The following is a 20118-nucleotide window of genomic DNA, read 5'->3' as shown; positions in this document are numbered from 1 at the left end:
AAACCCGCACATGTGAGAGACCATTATGGCCTGCGAGTTCGGCAGCAACTCACTCCTCTCTGAAGTCCTTTGGTGTCATGCTCAGTCCAGACAGCTCAGCCCAGGCCACTGACTGTACAGAGACTATAAAGCTATGCACATCCCATCACCAAGATACTGGTTGGTAGTTCTGTCTCTGAAGCTTTTGTCCCATCGTTAATGTATAAAATATGAATTTGTTCTTCTTTCAGGTTTCTACTGCCCCAGAGGAACAGGTTTAGACTGGCAGCCCTGCCCACCAGGTACTTACAGCCCTGAGCAAGGACAGGGAAGCAGAACCAGCTGCAGAGCTTGCGATGGAGGGAAGTTCTGCCAGTATCACAACGCAACTGCTGTGACTGGAGAGTGCTGGGAAGGTTACTATTGTGCTCAAGGATCTTACAAGCCTAACCCAGATGCCATGATACAAGGTGCCACTTCTCTTTTGCTAATGCAGCATGAGTTTCTGCAGCTATTAAAGCTGGTGTCTCAGTGGTAGCACCCACATCTGCAAGGAGCTGGGGTCTGTTTTTGTGTGGCTAGTTCATTGGCAGTGAATTGCAAGTCAGCACCTTAGCTGTTTTGTCCTGTGCGCCGCAAAAGCAGTACTTAGAGTGGAAGGAAAGAACTCTTGGACTCAGTTGTAAAGTGTGTGTTCGGTCACCTAGACCTGTGGCTAGATCGCTGAATGTAAAGTAATGGCTAGATTTCCTGCCACTACTCTTCCTAAGAGCCCTTGTGCAGCAGCTTGAATTCTAGCTTCATCTTGGATGGAAGCGAGTTAAAGACCGTGAGCAGTCTGCAGAGAAATCACTCACGGCATGAATAAATCACAGCTATTAAAGAGCCAGTGCAGGCAATGAATGCCTTCACTTTTTCATACTGCTTCTGATTAACTGTGATCTTCTCTTTTAGGCCAAGCTGGTCCCTGTCCTGCGGGCCATTACTGTCCCCGAGGCACTTCTGTCCCCACACCATGTCCTGTGGGAACTTTCAGCACAAGGAGCAGGTTGAGCTCAGAGGTGGGTTGAACTTGTGCAATTTTGTGCAAAAGCTTTCTTGTGCAGTTATGTATTCTCTGCAGCCTTGTGGGGTGATATCGTCACTGCCCTGAGGTGAAAGAAAAGACCGAGTCCCAAGACAGGGTGGGTGAGAGACATCTCATCCAATTATGGGTGTGCAACAGTTAGTTTTGCGTAAATCTAAGGAGGCTTGCTTAGATTCTTAACAGCTTCAGAGGGCACTTCGTCTTGTTCGTGAACAGATATTGACGATAGGTTAGCTGAATCACCCACTACAGATGCCTCTCTCTCCATTAACAGTAGAAGTTGCTCAGGATACTTAGCTTCAACTTAAGGCATTTTAATTCTGGATATCTTAAGTTAGGTGAGATGAATCTAAGTGGCTGATCGTGAGCATGATCAGCAAAGGTACAACTGGCCAGTCAGTGGCGGAGCCAGTCCTGAAGTTGACCTCAGTTTGTTGTCTCCTTGATTTATCGCAGACCCAGTGTTCCCCATGTCTGCCCGGGCATTACTGTGATGCTGCTGGCCTTCCAGCCCCTACAGGACAGTGTGAAGAAGGATTCTACTGCACACTGGGATCCATTCTTCCCCAAATCCCAGTTGTAGACAAGACTGGAGGCCCCTGTCCCAGAGGTAGGCTGTTACAGGCACTTATCAAACTTCGTCAATTTGCTGAATGAGGATTAAAACTCCCAGCAGACTTCTGGCAGCTCTGAGACATTTTGGCTTTTGAAATTTGTCAGCGCCTCAGGGAGCTGCAGGGTGGTCTATTTTAGAACGCCTGGAAGTGTCGAGCAAAATTGTCATCCTGCCCTGACCACTGGAAATACTGCTGATTCTGATCTGTTCTTTCTTTTTCAGGGTATTTCTGTCCCAAGGGCACAGCTGTTCCAGTGGCTTGTCCAGCAGGGTCATACAACCCTTCACAAAGGCAAGCCAGCTGCCTCCCCTGTGCTAAAGGGTAAGACTGAGACAGTGAGCTTACTGTTGTGTGAGTTAAGGACTATTGGAAATGCTGGTGTAACCAGTCAGCTTGGAGCAGCGTGTGGCAGGAAAAATGGCTTGGTTTACCACTGAAGAGCACCTGTCTCTGAACAGAAGCAGAGCAACTGTTGAACTCTGCTTAGCAACACTGTACAGTTGATTATGGGATGTGGCAAAGGCCTAAACCCAGGTGCGACTGTCAGAAGGGAATTTAGATCAGAAGGCTATTCAGAGTCAGGATAGCAGGAAACTGTTGGCACTGTCATGTCTGAAGTAGTAGACCCTTCCCTTGGCAACAGGTTGCCGTAGTCCTGATGAAGGGGAAAGAAGTCTTGTGTATCACCTGATGCTGAGTCTGACTTTTCCTTAGGGGATTCATCTCCAATTACTAACCAGATTTGGCCTTGATTAACTTCTACGAGTTGATGCATCACAGTCTTGATACGTTATGACTCAAGTTAAAGAAAATTATGTCTCTGTGGCATTTGCAATTATGCCGTCAATTTGGCTTATGAGGAAACAACTAAGAGAATGTACTAATATATATAAGTAGGTCTCTTTCATGGTCAATACAGAACAGTGCAGTAGCCCCCTTAGACTGGCCATTCCCACCACTGAGTCATCGTTCAGGTGTTCATGGACAGAACTTTGCTATAAAATCTTCATTTGTTTTTATCTCTTATTCATTCTCTCTGTGGACCAGGTTCTTCTGCCCAGAAAATTCCTCTTCCTTTTTGGAGAACGAATGCTCAACTGGCCACTACTGCCCTGCTGGTACTGCTTCTGCAACTCAGTTCCCGTGCCCTAAAGGGACTTACAACCCACAGACTAGAAGCAGCCTGATGTCTCACTGCACCCCTTGTGACCCAGGTAAGCAGCAAGTAAATGTATCTTAGGATGGTGACAGGACAACCCATGAAAATGACTTCTGAATCTTTCTGCGCTTCGGTGGTGGAGTTTGCATGGCTCAGTGGGTGGATGACAGGCCGTAATGTCTCATACCAAATTTTTTGTGTGGAGATGAAGACAGAGCCACAGTTGTTTTGCTCCTTTCCCTGATAACGATCTGTGTCAAGCACTTCAGCAAAAGGAGTTACTCCTTGGCTCCGCAGTGCACTTTAATGAGCTATATATAGTATGGAGAAACGTGGAAAAAGGTACTTATCCAGGATGTTGTCATCTCTGAGGTCTACAGATACATTACATGATGCTTTATGAAGTTAAAAAATACAATGATCCACAGAACAGAAATTTACAAAGCAGTATTTAGCACTGTGCAGAGGTACTCAAGTGAGACCAAAAACCAGAAGTAATATAGGCACGGTATCGTGCTCTGCTGAGAAGATAGGAGAAAACTACCCTGGAGTTCATTAAATCTGCTATCACCAGAAACCTGCTGGTTGTTTTTTTTTTTTTCCCTGAAGCATGGAAATGGATATCCTTTTACACGTCACTGTAGATGTTTTCATGTTCATCTAAGTATGTAGCTTGTGCTCTGAAGTTTCTGTTTTCTTCTGCTAGAACTAATGGCAGTGCATTGCTTTCTCAGGGCACTACTGTGCATTTGCAGGGCAGCCACATGTTACAGGGCCCTGTTTGGCTGGATTCTACTGCAGTGGAGGAGTTTCGAGTCCAACACCTACTGATGGCCTTCTGGGAAACAAATGCCCTAAGGGAACTTACTGCCCTATGGGCACTGCCTTTCCTCAGCCATGTCCTCCTGGTTATTACAGCAACTCAACTGGGAACACTGGGATTGAGGGCTGTCTCCCGTGTGATGCAGGTACAATACTGAAAGAACGGACTAGGAGATTCCAGCCAGATACCAGCATTTCTAGAGTTCCTCAGAAACTGCGTGTCTCTAGAGCAGGAAATCATGAATAACTGTTTTCATGGAGAGAGCTATTAAGTAGACCATTAGAAAGATTAATCTTTCCGCTTTCCTGCCTAAGAGGATATTCACAGTGAGGTGCAAGCTTCTGCAGTGTGAACTTCCCTTTTCACCCTTTCTTTGCATGATTTGGTACATAGAGATGACACGAGGGAGTGCTGTTTGCCTAGGTGTATAAACTTTGTATTGAAACTATTCTGAGAGCAAGCATCTGCAGGAAAATGGATGTGGCTGACATCAAAACTGATGTTTCACTGATTATTTCCCAGCTTTATACTTCCTGTTGTCCATCTCGTCTCTCACTATCAGGGTATTTCTGCAATGGAACTGGACTTTTATCTCCGTCTGGACTATGTGAAGCTGGATTCTACTGTAGTGGAGGCACTGTTTCTTCTAAACCCCCCAGGGTAAGCTGTGCTTGTGATGTATGTTTAAAAAACATGGTATCTGTGGAGTTGAAGATCATAAGGTCACCTTAGTTCTTTTGCCTCACATCAAAATTTTGCCCCTCTCCTACTGTGTTATCTTCTTTGTCAGATATATCTAGATCATTAATATTGAAAGGGACTAGAGATGGCAAAATACACCCAGCCTTCTTTCAGTTTTACATCTAAAAGCTGACCAAAAATAGTTCTGTCTTTGCATATTGATACTGCAAAGCAGAGTGGAATGCCATATCAAATCAAAATTAAAGACGTCAGAAGTGCATGAGTTTGATTGGAATGCTGCATCTGTCAGCCCTCCTCTTAGGCAAAATACAATAGGAGTTTTTAAAGATGGTAACTCAAGAAGGTACTGCTTTATGCCACGGTTTTCTGCTGACTATGAAAGAAGAAGCGGTGGTGCCGTCTGCCAGATTGCCAGCCAGAGCAGATTTGTCATGGGCAAAATTCAATTCTGATTCTTTATCTTGGGAAAGGATGAGTACACAGCCTTAAAGATGGCGTGATGAATGCAGCCCTTCATACTACCATATGCCTAATTCTCTTGACCATTCTGATCTGAATCTGATGGGGTTTTTTTTTTGGGGGGGGGGGGTTTGCAAGACCGTGTTCTGAGTTTGTAGACTATATGGAAACATTTTCTTTAACAACGTTGTTTTCTTGGTGTTTTCTTCACAGACAACAGTCAGTGGAGGACCATGTCCACCTGGACATTACTGTGTGGTGGGGAGCAGCAGAGCCCAGCCTTGCCCTGCAGGGAGTTATAGTCCAACTTGGAGTATGGCACAATGTTTGGAGTGCCCAGAAGGCTTTTACTGCAAGACTGCTTCCACAAATTACACGGATTGCCCTGCAGGTGGGCCTGATTGCACCCACCCACTCATCCTGGGAAATTTCATTTAAGCGATTAGCAGATCCTTTTATAGCTATTTGAAGCAGAGTAGATTTGTCATAGGACTGGGAAGCCTGAGACTTGGTTCTCTTCCACTGGACAGATCAGTGACAACAGTCAAATCACTTAGCCTCTTTGTGATTCACTTCCTCTGTCTGAATGTGGTAAACAGTAGAATGCAGCAAACATAGATAGTTCTTGTAATATACAAGATATATGTATCTTTATAACATGCTTTGAGATCTTCTCATGAAAAAGCTGGATGCTTTTACATCTACTGCTAATCCTCAGCACCGATCAGTTTCATCTTCTGCAGCCAGTGTGATTGTAGCTATCGCACAGTAATGATAAATTGCAGGATGGGCCCACTGTCATAGCTTGGGATCAGTCCTTCTCAGAAACAAATGAGAATGCTGTGTGTGCAGGCCAGCAGTTCTTCCCAGGCTATTACCAGCCTCTCCTAACCTTTATGAAATTTGTCTTTTCTTTCCTAGGACACTACTGCCCCAGGAGAACAGAATTTGCCACACAGTACCCTTGTCCCCCTGGAACCTACAGTGAAGCTTTAAATATCTGGGATGTCTCCAAGTGCCAGCTGTGTCCTCCTGGAATGGTCTGTTCCAAGCCAGGCCTAGCGAGACCAGATGGACTGTGCATGCCTGGATGGTTTTGTCCACCTGGATCCACATCAAGCAAACCAGTTTTTCCTGGAGGTCACTCTGGTACTAAGAGGAATTATAAAGCTTGATGATGGTTACTATTGAGGAGGCGGTATTACAGAGTCACCCAGAGGACCCAGCCAGGATCAGGATGGCTTGAACTTTTCCCTTGTTACTTTCCTTAATTCTGTGCTGTAGTTCGGTTCTTCCACTGTTGTTGTGTTTCTTGGGGTTTTTTTAGATAAGATAGAGGTCTTCCAGTTTTTATATTTCACCTCAGTCTCTTTCCTTTGCATTAGTAGGTGTGGCAACTGCAGCTTCTGGATCAGTTGGGCTGTGCCAAGCAGGAACCTTTTGTCCTGCTGGTTCATTTCTTCCTACTCCCTGCACTCCAGGTAGGAGAGGTGTATTTTTCCACACGCACATTCTGGGTTTTATTTTTTACTCTTTTTTTTGGTACATACTCTTTCCTCTTTTGTCAGGCTCATTAAGCAATCCCAGTCATGTGCTATGACTGTATGAGGTCTGCTATCTCTTAAATGAGGGCCTTTTCTCTTGCCCCTGCTCCAGGTTTGTACTGTGCAACTGCAGAGCTGGCAGCTCCATCAGGTCCCTGTGAGGCTGGCTTCTACTGCACGGGGAGCTCTGTGCTCCCCAATCCCGTGGATGGAGCAGTGGGGAACATTTGTCCTCGAGGTCACTTCTGTCCTGCAGGGAGCTCTTCTCCATCTTCTTGCCCTCCAGGTAGGTTTGATGGCAGCTGCTGGATGCTGTTGTTTCTCTTTCCAAAGCCTTGTGAGCTGCTGAGCTCATCCGGGTCCATGCCGTTGTTCTGCAGCCCCTTGTCATTTTGCACTGAAGCATGCCTTTTATGTTGCCTGAGGGGCAGCTGCTGTGAGCACGAATGCTTGGCCTCTAATCCAGTGCTGTTGTATTGGGAGCATTTAGTCCTAAATGTGCATTCAGACAGTAACTGCAAAACTGCCTCTAGAGCCTCAGTCTGTGGCCTACGTGCAGCTGTGTGGGAGGGAGCTTTCTGCTGAGCCCCCCTGAAGGAAAGGTCACAAAGCAGCAGTGAGCTGAGCACATGTAGGAGCCTCTGCCGCCCTCCCTGCACTGAGAGCGCTGTCCTCTCACATCACTGTTAATGAGAGCAAGGATTAAGCTGAACAGGAGACTTTGGGATGTTTGGTTTCTTTTTCTCCATTAAATCTATAGATATATTAAGCAAGCGGTTATACTGCTGAATCCAGACTAGAAAGAAATAGGAGTTCACATCAGTTAGCAGCCATCCGTGCCCAACCTCTCACAGCTTCCTGTTGTAGGAAGATTGTCACCTACCCCCAGCTACATGTCATGCCTCAGGGTCTCCTGAGGGAGTGCCTGGGACTGCATTCCTTCCTAGTCAGCATCCTTTTGGCATCTTCTGCAAGATGGGGCTAGCATAGCTAGAAGGCTTCTGTGAGCAGCTTGTAATTCTCCTCATAGATACTTCCACCAGGGTCTAGCATGATGTGAGAATGTGGTTTTGTTGAGGGGGTTGTTTGTTTGTTTTTCAGGCTCCTTTTTGGCCCATCGTGGTGGTCAGTCAGCCCAGGATTGCCAGGCCTGCTTCCCAGGGTGGTTCTGTTCTCAGCATGGCCAGAGCTCCCCGGAGGGTTTGTGTAAAGAGGGATGGTTTTGCCCAGAGGGCTCTGCGTCAGGCCACCATTCAGGTAGGAAGGCTGTGGGGTGATTCTTTACCTACAGGAGTTGCAATGGCAAGGTGGTCTTAAAGTCTGTCTTTACTTACCAGGTCAAGTACTGTGTCAAAAGGAGTAGCTATTTAGATAAAAAAAAGTTTTCCAAAATTTCTCCCCAGTGACACAGGTTAAGTAATGGCTAATCATATGTAAATGAAGTAGTAAAAATAAGCAGTGTTTACTGGCATCTTACCAGGGCAAAGAACAAGCTGAGAAGATAGTCCCAGAGGAGATTCTTCCCTGTGGTATTTTCAGCCCTGCTGGAAGGAGCTAGTTCATCTCTCTCTAGAGGGAGATGTTACGTGTGATTGTCCATTCTACGTGTCCTAAGGATGATGTAGGGATAGCTGCAGTAAAGGTTCTGTGTAACTCAAATCCTTCAGTATTAGGATTAGGAACATACAGGGAGCTCTACGAGAAGAAAATTAGTGATCATGTGACAGGGCAGAGAGGCTGCAGCCCTTCATCTTTCTGAAAGCTGCTGAGGGCCACGAGTCTGTGTGGCCCTTCAGTTAAAAGCCCAGTTCAGTGGTATATGAAGTTGGTGTTCAGAGCACAGTGTGTGGGCCTCTGCTGCTCAAATCTGTATTTAGCAAAGCTTTTGACAAAAACAGTTTTCTTCTGTTCTTTATAAAGCTTTTTTCTTATTATTAAATCTGCTAGTTCCAGATTTGTAGTGATGCTTGCTCTAATAACACTATGCAGCTGTCCAGGACATAAGCAGAGCAGTAATATTAAATGCATTCCTTTTTTTCTTTCTAGACTATGTGTGTCCTGTTGGTCACTATTGCCCCACTGGCAGCCCAGAGCCCACACCCTGTCCCGCTGGAAAATATCAGGACCAGGCTGGTAAAAGCCAGTGTAAAATATGCCCAGCAGGAATGTAAGTGAAATGGATCCACTCCTTCATCTTGATGCTTTCCTTGGGAATTAGCATATGTATTTCCCTTTGCTTTAGGCTGCTCTGTATATTGTATCCTTTGATACACATGGCTGATTTTCTTGTACCTGTTTTTGTATCTTCATTCCCTTTATTGTGTCATTTTCTGTACTGTAACCCCTGCAGCCTAGAGTTCCTATCCTGTAGGTATATCTGCTGAGAGGGATGTAACGGTCCCAGAAATGACAGGTTCTACCTGACAGGCTGCATCTCAGCTCTTCGTTTGTTTCCTCTGGGGTGATCTGTCTTCCTTTTCTTGTAGTCTCAGACCGTCACTGTTGCTCAGAAAGTATTTCTTCTTCAGGCTCTGGCATAACTGGGGACAGCATGGGCTGAGGCTGGACTTTGTTTTTTTACTTTTTTGGTAGGTTCTGCACCCAAAAAGACCAGCCAGAAGCTCTCCAAGAGAACTTCTCACATGGGGTGGTCAAACCAATGGACTGTCCAGCAGGACATTACTGTCTCTCAGGAACAAAAGCTGCTAATCAGTACCCATGCCCAGAGGGGACCTTCAGTAACCAGACTGGGCTGAGAAGTCCCAGGGAATGCAGACCTTGTCCTGGAGGCACGTTTTGTGCCAGTGCAGGTAAGGGTTAGGTATGGCTTAGATACACTGCTTAGGCTGTGTTGTGTCTCGCAGAGTCTAAGTTCTAGAAGACAGAGAGCAGAGCTTGAGATGACCTGAGAGAGGATATGTATCTTTGTAAACTAATTACCTGATTAATTCTTTGAGCTGGAGTTTCTGTTTGAACATCGAGGTTCTTTCTCTTGTTTATTCCCTGGTTTAAACTGCCATATGCCATTAAACAGGAGCTGTACACCTACTTCCAGAAGTTAAAGCTTCACTGATGGGTGGAACGTTCCTCTCTGTGCAGTTCATATGATTTTTTTAATAGTGTTTGCAGTGGCCTCTGGGACCCTTTGAATAGAGATGCTTCATGATCATTGCAAAGATGTTTACAAACCTATCCTTTCCTAAGTTTAATTTAAGAGGCAGATGTAGGGTGCTTTTGTTTTGGCAAGGATTATGAAACCAGAAGCCAAGTTGCATGGGTTCTAGGACTTATTTGTTCTCAGTTGTCTGTTAGTGGAGAGACAGATATGTGGCCCTGATCAGCCCTTTCCGTAGAGGTGATCTGGAAAGCTGTTCAGACCCTTAGCTATTGGTAATCAGTTGTCTAAGTGAATATGGAGACTACAGATCTAGCTTTTAAATGCCAGAGCTAATCATAGGCCAGTAGACTCTGAACTCATCTTGATGACATGGCTTGTCTGGTTTGTTTCATCCGGAAGGTGTGAATTATATAATGCGTTGGCTTATTTGCCTTTATTTTCCTTCTCTTCAGGACTCCTGACGCCAAGTGGTCCTTGTTTGCCTGGGTATTACTGCACTTTGAAGGCACGTATACCCAATCCTGTTAATGATGAGACTGGTGACCTCTGCCCAGCAGGCCACTTCTGCCCACCAGGTAGCAGCAAGCCAAAGCTGTGTCCCGCTGGCACGTTTTTACCTCAGTCTGGGATGGTTTTTCATAATGCCTGTCTGCCCTGCCCTGGAGGGAAGTTCTGCCAAGGAGAGGGTCTGGCCAGTGTTTCTGGTGAGTATCACATGCATCTAACAGTGAGAGATACTTGCAGTGCTATTTTCCCATGGTCTCACCAGTCTTCAGAGCTAAGTTTGGTACAAGTTATGAGCCCCTCTGAGCCATACTTGAACTATATGAGTATGTTCAGTAAATGTGTGGGGAGCTGCAAACCTGATGTTCTCTAGTTGCTTAACAGTACTACTGAAGCTTCTCTGTTTTGCAGGAATATGTTACGCTGGGTATTTCTGTGATGTTGGATCCACTAAGCCAAATCATAAGCGCTGCCCCCCTGGCTCCTACTGCCCTGAAGGCTCTGAATCCCCAGTCCCGTGCAGCCCAGGAAGCTTCAACTCTGACAGTGGAAAATGGCAGTCAACGGACTGTCAGCTCTGCCCAGCTGGATACTTCTGCAGTGGTGAGTCAGCTGGTGTATTTGGGAGCTTGGGGATTACATGGTGAGTGAAGATAGACACCCACCCCAGCTTTATTTCTAACAAGCTTCTCTATAGTGGATGCAGCAGGAGCAAACCCTGTAAGTGCAGCCTGTTTTCTCTGGTCAGTGAAGGGCAAAAAAACTCTCAGTGTAAATGCCCCAAGTCATTTGTCTTCTAGCACTTCTTCTGGGCTCTTCCCAGCAGTCTCAGGTCACCCAGAACACTTCTTGGTATTACACCACTATCTTCCCTGGCTCAGCTGCCCCTTCTAGATGGATGATATGCCTTCATCCTCTCAGGGAGACAAAACAGCCTGGCAAACAGGTGCTTGGTACTGGCTAGCAGCCAGAGTCTCTGCTCTGAGACAGCTGTTCGTACTCAGAGCTTGCTCAGTGTCTGCACAAGATATTTGTTTTCTCCCTGCAATGCTAGAATATCTGAGGGCACACCGGCAGTAATAGATTCACCCCTCCCTTTCCATGATATAAAGAGGCTTTTCTTTTCTCAGGTGGGGAACTGAAGCAACAGGGAGGAAGTGACTTGACTGAGTTCACCTGAGTTTATAGCAGAGCCTGGACCTGAACTCAGACCTAAACTCCAAAATCACAGCTGAGCACTTTAAGTAGAAGCCCATGTTCCCACAGGGATATAACTCGGGCTTGACTTCCCTGTTTGGTAGCCCTTCTGAGATGTTCAGATTTGCCAGATGATCTGGCAAAGGAAACAGAAAGGCTTTGCTTTCCCTGTTGCAGGGTTGGGCAGAACCACTTCTGAAGGACCATGTTCTGCTAGCTATTACTGCCCACCTGGCCAGACTTCAGCTACTCCCGTTCTTTATCCCTGTCCACGAGGCTTTTACTGCCTCACAGGATCTGTCTCTGCTAGGCCCTGTAAGAATGGGACCTGTCCGTCACAGGAAAGGAAGGATGTGTGACCTCTGCCCAGCAGCGCTCTTCTGGGGGGAACAGCCTAACAAAAGTGAGGAGGCTGGAGGAGGCAGAGTGTTTTGATAAAAAGGGATTCTGTGTCACTGAGGGCTTGAGTCTTCCTGTTAGACTTAGTGGGACAAAAAGGACTTTGAATGCTGAAGCATCCTTCCTTCATTTCCATTCAGGTTCTACTAATTCAGCATAACGGGACTGGTATGGTCAGGCAAGTGCATCTGTTTCTGCCAAAAGGGAAAGCCGAAACAGGTTGCTAAGAATACGACGTTGTAGTCGAACATGTAGACTAAAGCCAAATCTGTCTTCCATCCGGGAGAAGGAAACTCTATGCCCAGGAAGTACAGCAATATAGTAGCAATGAGGCTGTTTCTGTGTGGCACCTCATGAATACAACAAACACTGGGCAAACAAGAAATGCAAGAAATATGACTGCACAGGCATGATTGTACCCCCTAGGTGGGGGGTACTCTCACCAAACTTTATACAGCTCCTTTGTAGGCATCCATGTCTGAGCTAGTTGTCTGGTGGTGAGAAGGAGTCACTTCTGAGGTGCAGTTTATCTTTCTTATTTTAGTTGTCTGCCTAAGGATGAGATGAATTGCACTGGCAGTGCAGTTCTTCTGGAAGTGCTCTTTCTCTCCAATTACTCCAAAGGGAATCTGAACAACTAGATCAGAAGTAAACATGATGAATCCCAGGTCCTGGGTCTAGCTGAATTAATACAGGAGGAAGGCTAAGTATGCTGATAGAGAATGACCTTCCCATTTGTCTCCTGTAATATCTCCAGATTCAGATGCTGTTCTTTGTATCTTAGGTTTTGGAGCACATACTCCTGAGCTGTGCCCTCGTGGGTACTTCTGTCTGCCAGGTACCAACTTCAGTACAGAGCATCCGTGTCCAAAAGGTACCTTTGGCCCCAGGGCTGGTGCCACTAGTGAGTCGGACTGTGAGCCCTGCCCAGCAGGTAAGTAGGGACTTGGCACAGGAAACCCAGGGGGTATACATGGGAAGGCTGATGGAAAATATGACTTCTCTCTTCATGTTACCGACTTCTCCATTGACCTTCTATGCCAGCGTTCTCGCTGAGATTACTTTTCTGTTCATTTTAGGCATGTATTGCTCAGCAGCAGGTCTATCACAGCCTTCTGGGTTTTGCCACTCAGGTTATCATTGCACCAAGGGAGCCGTCAGCCCAGCCCCCTTCGAACACAGGGTGAGTGAGTGCCAAGCAGCAGCACAGCAGCCCTGGTGACCTAGGGACAAGGACTGAAACTGTTACAGCATCATAGCTTCTGGTCTAACGTTTTCCAAGTATGTTTGCTGTGTCTGGGGTTGCCTCTGCCCATTACTGCTGCCCTTCATCTGCTGGAATGTATTTCTCATTGCTTAGTAATTCTGGCCAGGTCTCCGTTTCTGTAGACTGCACTGGAGTGTGCTACCTCACATCGCTTCCAAAGGATGGCATCAGTGATCGGATGGCCATGCCTCAGCAGCCGGTATTGCCAGTGCCCTTTTTATGCCAGCTGTGGTCTTTAGCTAGTTTCAGTGGCAGCAGACATGGAGGACTTAGCTCATGTGCCCTTTCTATCACCTGTCTCCTCTGTCTGTAGTAGTAGGCGCCAAATCCTGTTTCCATAACAATTTTTCTTTCTTTTTCTATTTATTTTTCTCATACAGGTGGAATCTGCTGTCCTTGGTCTGCCTGGGAATGACATCTGTCCTGTGGGGCATTTCTGCCCCACTGGTACAGGGTATCCCATCCCCTGTCCTCCTGGATCCTTCTCTACTTCCCTGGGCCTGGAGGCAGAGGAACAGTGCCAGCCCTGTCCAGCTGGGCGGTATTGCAGTGAGGCAGGACTGTCCGATCTGGCGCAGACATCGCTGTGTAACGCAGGGTACAGTGAGACAGTCACTTGCCTCTCGTTTCTGGGAAGATATGGCTGGCTAGACTTCTATAGGAGTATAGCAGAGCGGTGTCCAAACTCTGAAAGACACTTGGCCTGAATATCTTGTGCCTAGTGCCTTGTGCACAAGTATTTATACACAAGATGAACTGCAAAGACTCTGTTCTCAGCCCTCCAGGTCAGCTGTAAAGTGTCTGCTTGGTGCTCTCAGTGGACGGTTCAGAACCATTCCGTTTGTCTCTGTGTTTGCCTCACGTTCTTTCCCAGTCTTGTACATATATTCCTCTGCTATTTTCTGCATAGCTTTAGTTTATTACAAATTCATTATTCAGCCTTATAATCACACTTGCTGAGAATATGACCTGGGCATCTTTTTTCCTTTGTGTGTTTTATCTCTTCTCCCACAAGATGGTGCAATAACAAATGACAAGAGAGTATTTTAGGCCTGCATGATGCAAACAGACAGGTGCTCTTAGCAATATTTGTCCAGCTCATGAGTATGCCTCACAGCAAGAGGCTACAGAAGTTCAATTTATTTCATCTCTCAAAGAGAAGCTTAGAGGTGATTTCTTTGTAGCGTAGAAGGCCTTTGTGGGGAAAGATTTCTGACAGCAGATGGCTCTTGAATCTTGTAGAGAAAATCACAGTGAAATTTCAGTCCAGCTAGAAGATGAAGCTAACCCCGGAATAGAAATAAGGAGTACATTTGGAATGCTTAAGATAATTAGCCTCTGAAACAAACTTCCTGGGAATAAGAAGGATTTGCCACATGTTCATCAAATTTTAGGCCTTCCTAAAAGTTGGTTTAACCCTAGAAGGATGTTACAGCCTGGCCACAGCAGTATCGAGTAAAATTTTCTGGCCTGAGCTGTAAAGGATATTATGTGATTGTAAATGACCCCTGGCTCCCAAAAATGTGTGAAGTTCTTAGCCGCAACAGGTACAACTTGTGCTTTGCGCAAACTGTTTTTCACTGTCCCTACCATGTAGCATCCATTCCTGCTAGTCTGCTGTTCAGGCAAATAGGTCTTGCTTCCAGGCAAACAAAGGCTGACAGGCAACTTTGCTGTTCTTTTGTTTAATGCTGTTCCTTTTGCTTCCAGTCATTTGCCTTAAGGGTTCCGAATTACTGCTTCTTCAGAAACTGTGTCCTTCGAATCCTTGTCTATAGCATGCAGTGATCATGTTTCTCATTTTCCTTTTGCTTAGCTTTTATGTACAGAGATACAAGGTTTTATGTTTCCTCATTTTTTACTTATTGTGAGGGTGTTGGGGGAAGTGGTAAAGAGTCAACATAGACTAGGTGGCATTAAAGCAGAGCCCTATAATAAGCCTGGGGATAAAGAGAGACTAAGCAAAGACAGCAGGAGTCTGAACGCTTGGACCCTGTGCTTTGAAGTAAAAAAAAAAAACAAAAACAACAAAAACCCCTTAGTTTTAAAAGGCTTTTTCTGCCAGAATGAGAACACTTTCCGGTCAGCTCTGTGGGAAAAAAAGCCTTTTGCCTGGCTTTTTAGGTGGGCGATTGCAGAGAGAGAAGGAAAAAAGAGATGTTTTGCAAAACTGAAATAAATTGCATTGCAAAGGACACGTTTCCTGATGTGCTGACCCCGGTTCTTGGTTAATGCCTCCTGCATCTGTTGCCTCTGAACAGGGCTGTGAGGGCATTGTTTCAGGTCTGAATTCTCTCTCCACAGATTTGTTTGTCTGGAAGGAAACTCTGCTCCCTGCCCTTCTGACAGAATTCATGGATACAGATGTCCCAGTGGCTTCTACTGTCCTGCTGGCACTGGGCTAGAACTGCCCTGTGAGCCTGGCACGTTCAGCCCTATGCCTGGGGCGAGTGTCTGCCTCCCTTGCCCAGCTGGTATGACCTGCAGCAATGCTGCCACTGTGAAGCCACTCCGTTGCCCCAGAGGTGAGGAATACATGTGTGCAGCAAAGCCCCTAACTCAGGATGGGAGGTGTGGTGGATACCTACCCACCTCTTTCTGCCTGAGCCGCAGCAGTGAATGATTCCAGGGAACGGGATATTTGCCTGTTATCAGTTTGAGCAAGCTCAGCATTCCCACCTCTTCCTCCTTCCTGTTATGAGCAGTGTCTAAAACACCTCCTTCAACGTACAGGTTACTATTGCCCTGTTCGGACCGCTGCCCCACTGCCGTGCCCCGAGGGCACGCTGAACACTTTGGAGGGGGCGTTGTCCCCCACTGCCTGCAAGCTGTGCCCGGTGGGGAGATACTGCAGGGGTGATGCTAACTGGGAAGCTGACGGTGAGTCTGGTTAATAATGGTCCACCCACAGCAGAGGGGTTGGAGGTTTCTGGGCTGAAGGAGGCAGGAAGTACCTCAGCGAGCAGAGATGACAAAGGCTATTGGAGGGTATCCTCATACCCTGTTTCTGCGCCTGTCAGTCATTCCCTTTCTCTGTGTCATTCTTTTAATGGAGCATTTGTTTTGGATCTCCTGTCTTCTCCCGTATTGCTTTCCTTGTCTTCCTTCTTACTGTGGCTTTTTCTCTTGCTGCTTTTTTTAACCCTTTCATCACTTTTCTTTCTGACCTCCTAAATCTGCTCTCTCTTTCCCCCCTCCCTCTCTCCCACTTGAGCACAGAGTAATTGTGTGGCTTGGCTGTGCCAAAATGCAAAGGTTGGACACATGAAGAAAGGCAGAACCCTCTCCCACAGAAAATAAAAGCTGGGGAACAAGTTAGAGGAGCGGGAGGGTAAACAAATGTCAGAAATGAAAGGAGGTGATAGAGGCCACAGATTGGCAGAGAAGAAGGGAAGGCAAACCAGAGGTGAATGGCGCATGATACCAGCAGAGGGATGGAATGGGACAAGGAGGAACTTCAGCTTCTCTTCTCTGAGTTATCCTGCCTACTTCTGAGGGTTTGGGGAGGTACCTCCGTCCTTTTCACTGACCCCAGTGAGATGGGTTGGTGCTTACACCCTCTCTGTTGTCACATGGCAGGTCTGTGCTCAGCTGGGTACTACTGTGAAGGAGGATCCACTGATGCCGTTCCACATAGGACACCTGGGTTCCCGCTCAATGGGCCCTGTCCGCTTGGGCACTATTGTCCGGAGGGCACTCGTGGCCCAGTAGCCTGCCCAGTAGGCACCCTGAACAATGCCACAGGTGAGTGTGACTTCTCTGGTGGGTTTCTCCTGTGCTTTGCAGTGGTGGGGGACTTGATTACTTTTGGCCATTGTGAGCGGATACCCTTGTTCACTGAAGGGTATCGATGCTCAGCCAAGCCTAACGATGGGAATGTGTTATCAATGCACATAGATGCTGCTGCTGCCGTGACTGTAATTTGGTCCCCCTCTGTCTCTCACTGTTTAGTTCTGGTTTCCTCATCAGGTGGTGCCTCCCCAGAGAGCTGTGTGCCATGCTATCCTGGATCTTTCTGTGCCGGCACTGGTTTGAGTTCTCCAACGGGGCCTTGTATTGAAGGGTTCTACTGCCCAGCAAACTTCAGCTCCTTCAGCCCCACCGCATTTCTCTGCCCTAAGGTACTGCTTAGTGACAGCTGGGCTGCAAAAGAAGTGGGTCTTAGCTCTGGGTAGTAGGTGTTCACTTTCCACTGTGGCAAAGTGTCATATAGCCTGATTCAGTTATTGATTACATCCACAGGGAGTGTTGCTCCAAGCTTTGGTACTGCTGGGATTCAGCTTGCACACAGACTCTCAGTGTGCCAGCAACTGCATGCAATCCTGTTCCTTCTCTGTGTCATTCCTAGGGTCACTTCTGCCGTTCGGGAGCTGCCCACCCAGTGCCCTGCCCTGCTGGAGAATACCAGCCAACCAGGGGCTCCGCGTCCTGCATTCCATGCCAGAGAGGATTCTACTGCCAGGAGGCAGTGGCAGGAGACCCCAAGCGCTGCCCCCCTCACACTTACTGTCCTACAGGTACGCTGAAATCGGCATACCAGGTATGCCAGAGAAACTTGGTGTGCTTCGCTGTCATCCCAGAGTGGCACAAAGCTAGCGTGCATCTTCCTGTAGGCTGGATGATGATGAGGCGGCAACGAGTAAGTAAGGCTCAGCGCTGCCTTCCTCCTTTGGAATCATTTGATACTCTCTGATATGCTTACAAAGTCTTGTCAGGTCACAGTGATCTTCCTGGGAGTTTTTATTTTCTCTCCCATCTCCCTTTCAGGCACCCGGGTTCCTCACCCATGTCCAGAAGGCACCTTCACTCTTTCAAATACGACTGGTCTCTGGAATGAGAAGGAGTGCTTGGCTTGCCTACCTGGTCACTACTGCAGGTCATGATTCACTTCAGTCTGGCATTTTTTCCTCTTTGTTTTAAGCAGTTTGGCATCCTTGTTTTTGCGCTGATAAACAGATGCTAAGTTCCTTCCAGCTTCTTTATCGTGCCTCTGCCGTGTAGTGAAAGTAGATTTAAGCCCAGGCACAACTTTTGGACATGGAGGTGTTGATCTGTGAATTCAGAGAAGCACCTTGAAGCAGTCACATGTCATTCTCATGGTACAAAGAAATGTCTGAAGCAGGTAGCATTTGCGAGAGCTTGAAAGTAACCCAGAAACTCAAGTCCGACGGAAAGTCATACACAATTTCGTCTGAAGCAGTTTGCCCATGTTCATGGAATTTGAGCTCAGAAGTATGTGGCTCATTCCAAATCATCTGTGTGTTTTTATAAGTGGAAAAGGTGGATCTATTTTATCTCTCATATCTGTGTAAGAAGTTCTCATTTCTTGTCACTGACTTTGGGGATCATTTCATAATACCTGCGCTGCTTCTGCACCAAACAACATTATCAGCAGTTCTTACATCAGTTCCTACTGTCTTCTCTGCTTCAGGCATGGACGGCTGGAGGGAAAGTGTGCTGCTGGGTACTTCTGCCTTGCTGGGAGCTCTCAGTCTACTCCACAGGGCCACAGTTTTTCCTGGCGCTTCCTGTCTGAGTGCCGCTGGGGGCAGGCGTGTGCAGGGCTGTGCCCTGCAGGTAAGTGAGAATCTCAGCGGTGTGCAAAGTGTAGAAGAGTGAGTAGCTTTTAGACTAGCTGGAGATTTCAAAAAGTGAGCTTCTGTTATCTCGTATAATCTTTTGTGAACCCCTTTTGTGAAGTTGCTGTTGCTCAGTGGCTTCTTCTGTTTTTATATCTGCTGAAGAAAGAGATGTAGCTGGTCAAAAATGCCACCTTGAATTTGCAGTGCTAGACTGCTGGTCCAGAAAAATCTGAAGGCTTCTCCTTTGGCTCTCTATATGCACAGCATCCCAACAGCGGTGTAGGTGTTCATCCTACAACAAAAGGAGACTCTGGCTGAGTCATGTTTGCCATCAGAGGGCTTTTGTGTTTTACTTTCTGTCTCTTCCCCCATCCGTTTCTGTAGGTTTCTACTGCCAGGAGGGCTCTGAGGTGCCTATACCATGTCCTGCCAATACCATTAGAAACATCCCAGGGGCAAAGCAGAGAGAAGACTGCCTGCCCTGTCCACCAGGCCGCTGGTGCAAAGCAGGTTGGGATTGTGTGGGGAATGGTGAGGAGAGGGTATGAGAGCTGCTTTTCAGGGGTATAGTGCGTGACCCTGAGTCTGGTCAGACTGGCTCTGGTATCAGACACTGCAGTATGGAGCAGTTGTTGCAGTAGGACACATTGCCTCTACTGGTGAATACTAGAGTCTGCAGAGAAAAGAGTCACATAACACTCTTCATACGATACGTTCGTATAACGAAGTTTGGAAATGTAGGAGAGCTTGAGATTAAAGCCAGTCTCCAAATATCCCTATGTCGTATCTGCTAGAAGTGGGGCTTGAACTGTGAAGGTAGATTGCACCCATATGTATGGTAGTTCATGAGGGACCCAGGGAGGAGGCAGAAGAAGGGGGTTCCAGTTACAGTGAAAAAGATCCCTCACGACAGCCCTGTTTTCTGTTTGTTAGGGGATTCAGAGGCCTATCCATGTCCCTCAGGACACTATTGCTTTGGAGGCAATGGTACTGACCACAGCAGTCTTCTGGCACCTCAGAAATGCCCTCCACATACTTATCGCGAGTACCCAGGAGCTCAGAGCCTGGCAGATTGCCAGCCGTGCCCTCCAGGCTATCATTGCCCTTTATCAGGTAAGTGGCAGGTGAAGGCCAACTCTTGCCAACTAGAGTTGGTTGCAGACCTTCCCAAGATTAAATGTAAGACTGTGAGATGGGAAAAGGGAGAGGCAATTCATGTTCACAGTGAGCTAAGAGCCCTTCTGTATAAACCCTTTTTGGTCGTCCAGCCTCCCTTTCTTCATTCTCTTCCCTTTCCAACAGGTCTGACCAATTTTGAAGATCATCCCTGCCCCCTGGGATACTGGTGCCCTGGTAAAGGGGATGCTTTCCTTTGTCCACCTGGCACTTCCAGGATCCAGACTGGGGCAACGTCTTTGGAAGAGTGTGATCCCTGCTCGCCCGGATATTTTTGCCCAGATCCGGCACAGACAGGGCTGCCGAACACCCGAGAAGTGCCTTGTAAACCCGGCTATGAATGCCCACCAGGTGATATGACCATGCTCATTTGTTTTCCTTATTTCCAACCATTTCTGAATCTAGATGGCTGTACAGTGCAGAGCAGGCTCAGCCGTAGCATTTAGCGATGACTATAGCCCTGTTCTTGTAGCAGCCCTCCTAGGTAATGGTCATTGCTGGAGTG

At 47.0% G+C, this 20118-nt stretch overlaps 1 protein-coding gene across 1 annotated transcript in view; it reads left to right on the top strand.

Annotated features, from left to right (window-relative positions):
* LOC112982670 (zonadhesin-like) overlaps positions 1 to 20118 on the top strand; it is a 120193-nt gene that overhangs the window by 81107 nt on the left and 18968 nt on the right. Inside the window, exons 34-62 of the mRNA XM_026099220.2 lie at positions 231 to 449; positions 934 to 1040; positions 1523 to 1676; positions 1905 to 2004; positions 2731 to 2897; positions 3577 to 3810; positions 4228 to 4325; positions 5040 to 5217; positions 5748 to 5975; positions 6215 to 6307; positions 6483 to 6656; positions 7472 to 7627; positions 8417 to 8537; positions 8963 to 9180; positions 9941 to 10192; positions 10404 to 10595; positions 12373 to 12522; positions 12668 to 12771; positions 13236 to 13453; positions 15160 to 15380; positions 15589 to 15735; positions 16435 to 16599; positions 16825 to 16976; positions 17204 to 17372; positions 17623 to 17731; positions 18287 to 18432; positions 18822 to 18947; positions 19371 to 19550; positions 19740 to 19964. Of these exons, the coding sequence (XP_025955005.2) occupies positions 231 to 449; positions 934 to 1040; positions 1523 to 1676; positions 1905 to 2004; positions 2731 to 2897; positions 3577 to 3810; positions 4228 to 4325; positions 5040 to 5217; positions 5748 to 5975; positions 6215 to 6307; positions 6483 to 6656; positions 7472 to 7627; positions 8417 to 8537; positions 8963 to 9180; positions 9941 to 10192; positions 10404 to 10595; positions 12373 to 12522; positions 12668 to 12771; positions 13236 to 13453; positions 15160 to 15380; positions 15589 to 15735; positions 16435 to 16599; positions 16825 to 16976; positions 17204 to 17372; positions 17623 to 17731; positions 18287 to 18432; positions 18822 to 18947; positions 19371 to 19550; positions 19740 to 19964 (4803 nt within the window). The remainder of the gene's footprint in view (positions 1 to 230; positions 450 to 933; positions 1041 to 1522; positions 1677 to 1904; positions 2005 to 2730; positions 2898 to 3576; positions 3811 to 4227; positions 4326 to 5039; positions 5218 to 5747; positions 5976 to 6214; positions 6308 to 6482; positions 6657 to 7471; positions 7628 to 8416; positions 8538 to 8962; positions 9181 to 9940; positions 10193 to 10403; positions 10596 to 12372; positions 12523 to 12667; positions 12772 to 13235; positions 13454 to 15159; positions 15381 to 15588; positions 15736 to 16434; positions 16600 to 16824; positions 16977 to 17203; positions 17373 to 17622; positions 17732 to 18286; positions 18433 to 18821; positions 18948 to 19370; positions 19551 to 19739; positions 19965 to 20118) is intronic.

Source organism: Dromaius novaehollandiae, chromosome 21, assembly GCF_036370855.1.
Source record: "Dromaius novaehollandiae isolate bDroNov1 chromosome 21, bDroNov1.hap1, whole genome shotgun sequence".
Lineage (NCBI taxonomy): Eukaryota > Metazoa > Chordata > Aves > Casuariiformes > Dromaiidae > Dromaius > Dromaius novaehollandiae.
The sequence above is the reverse complement of the archived record's forward strand: the minus strand, read 5'-3'. Positions and strand labels throughout refer to the sequence as shown.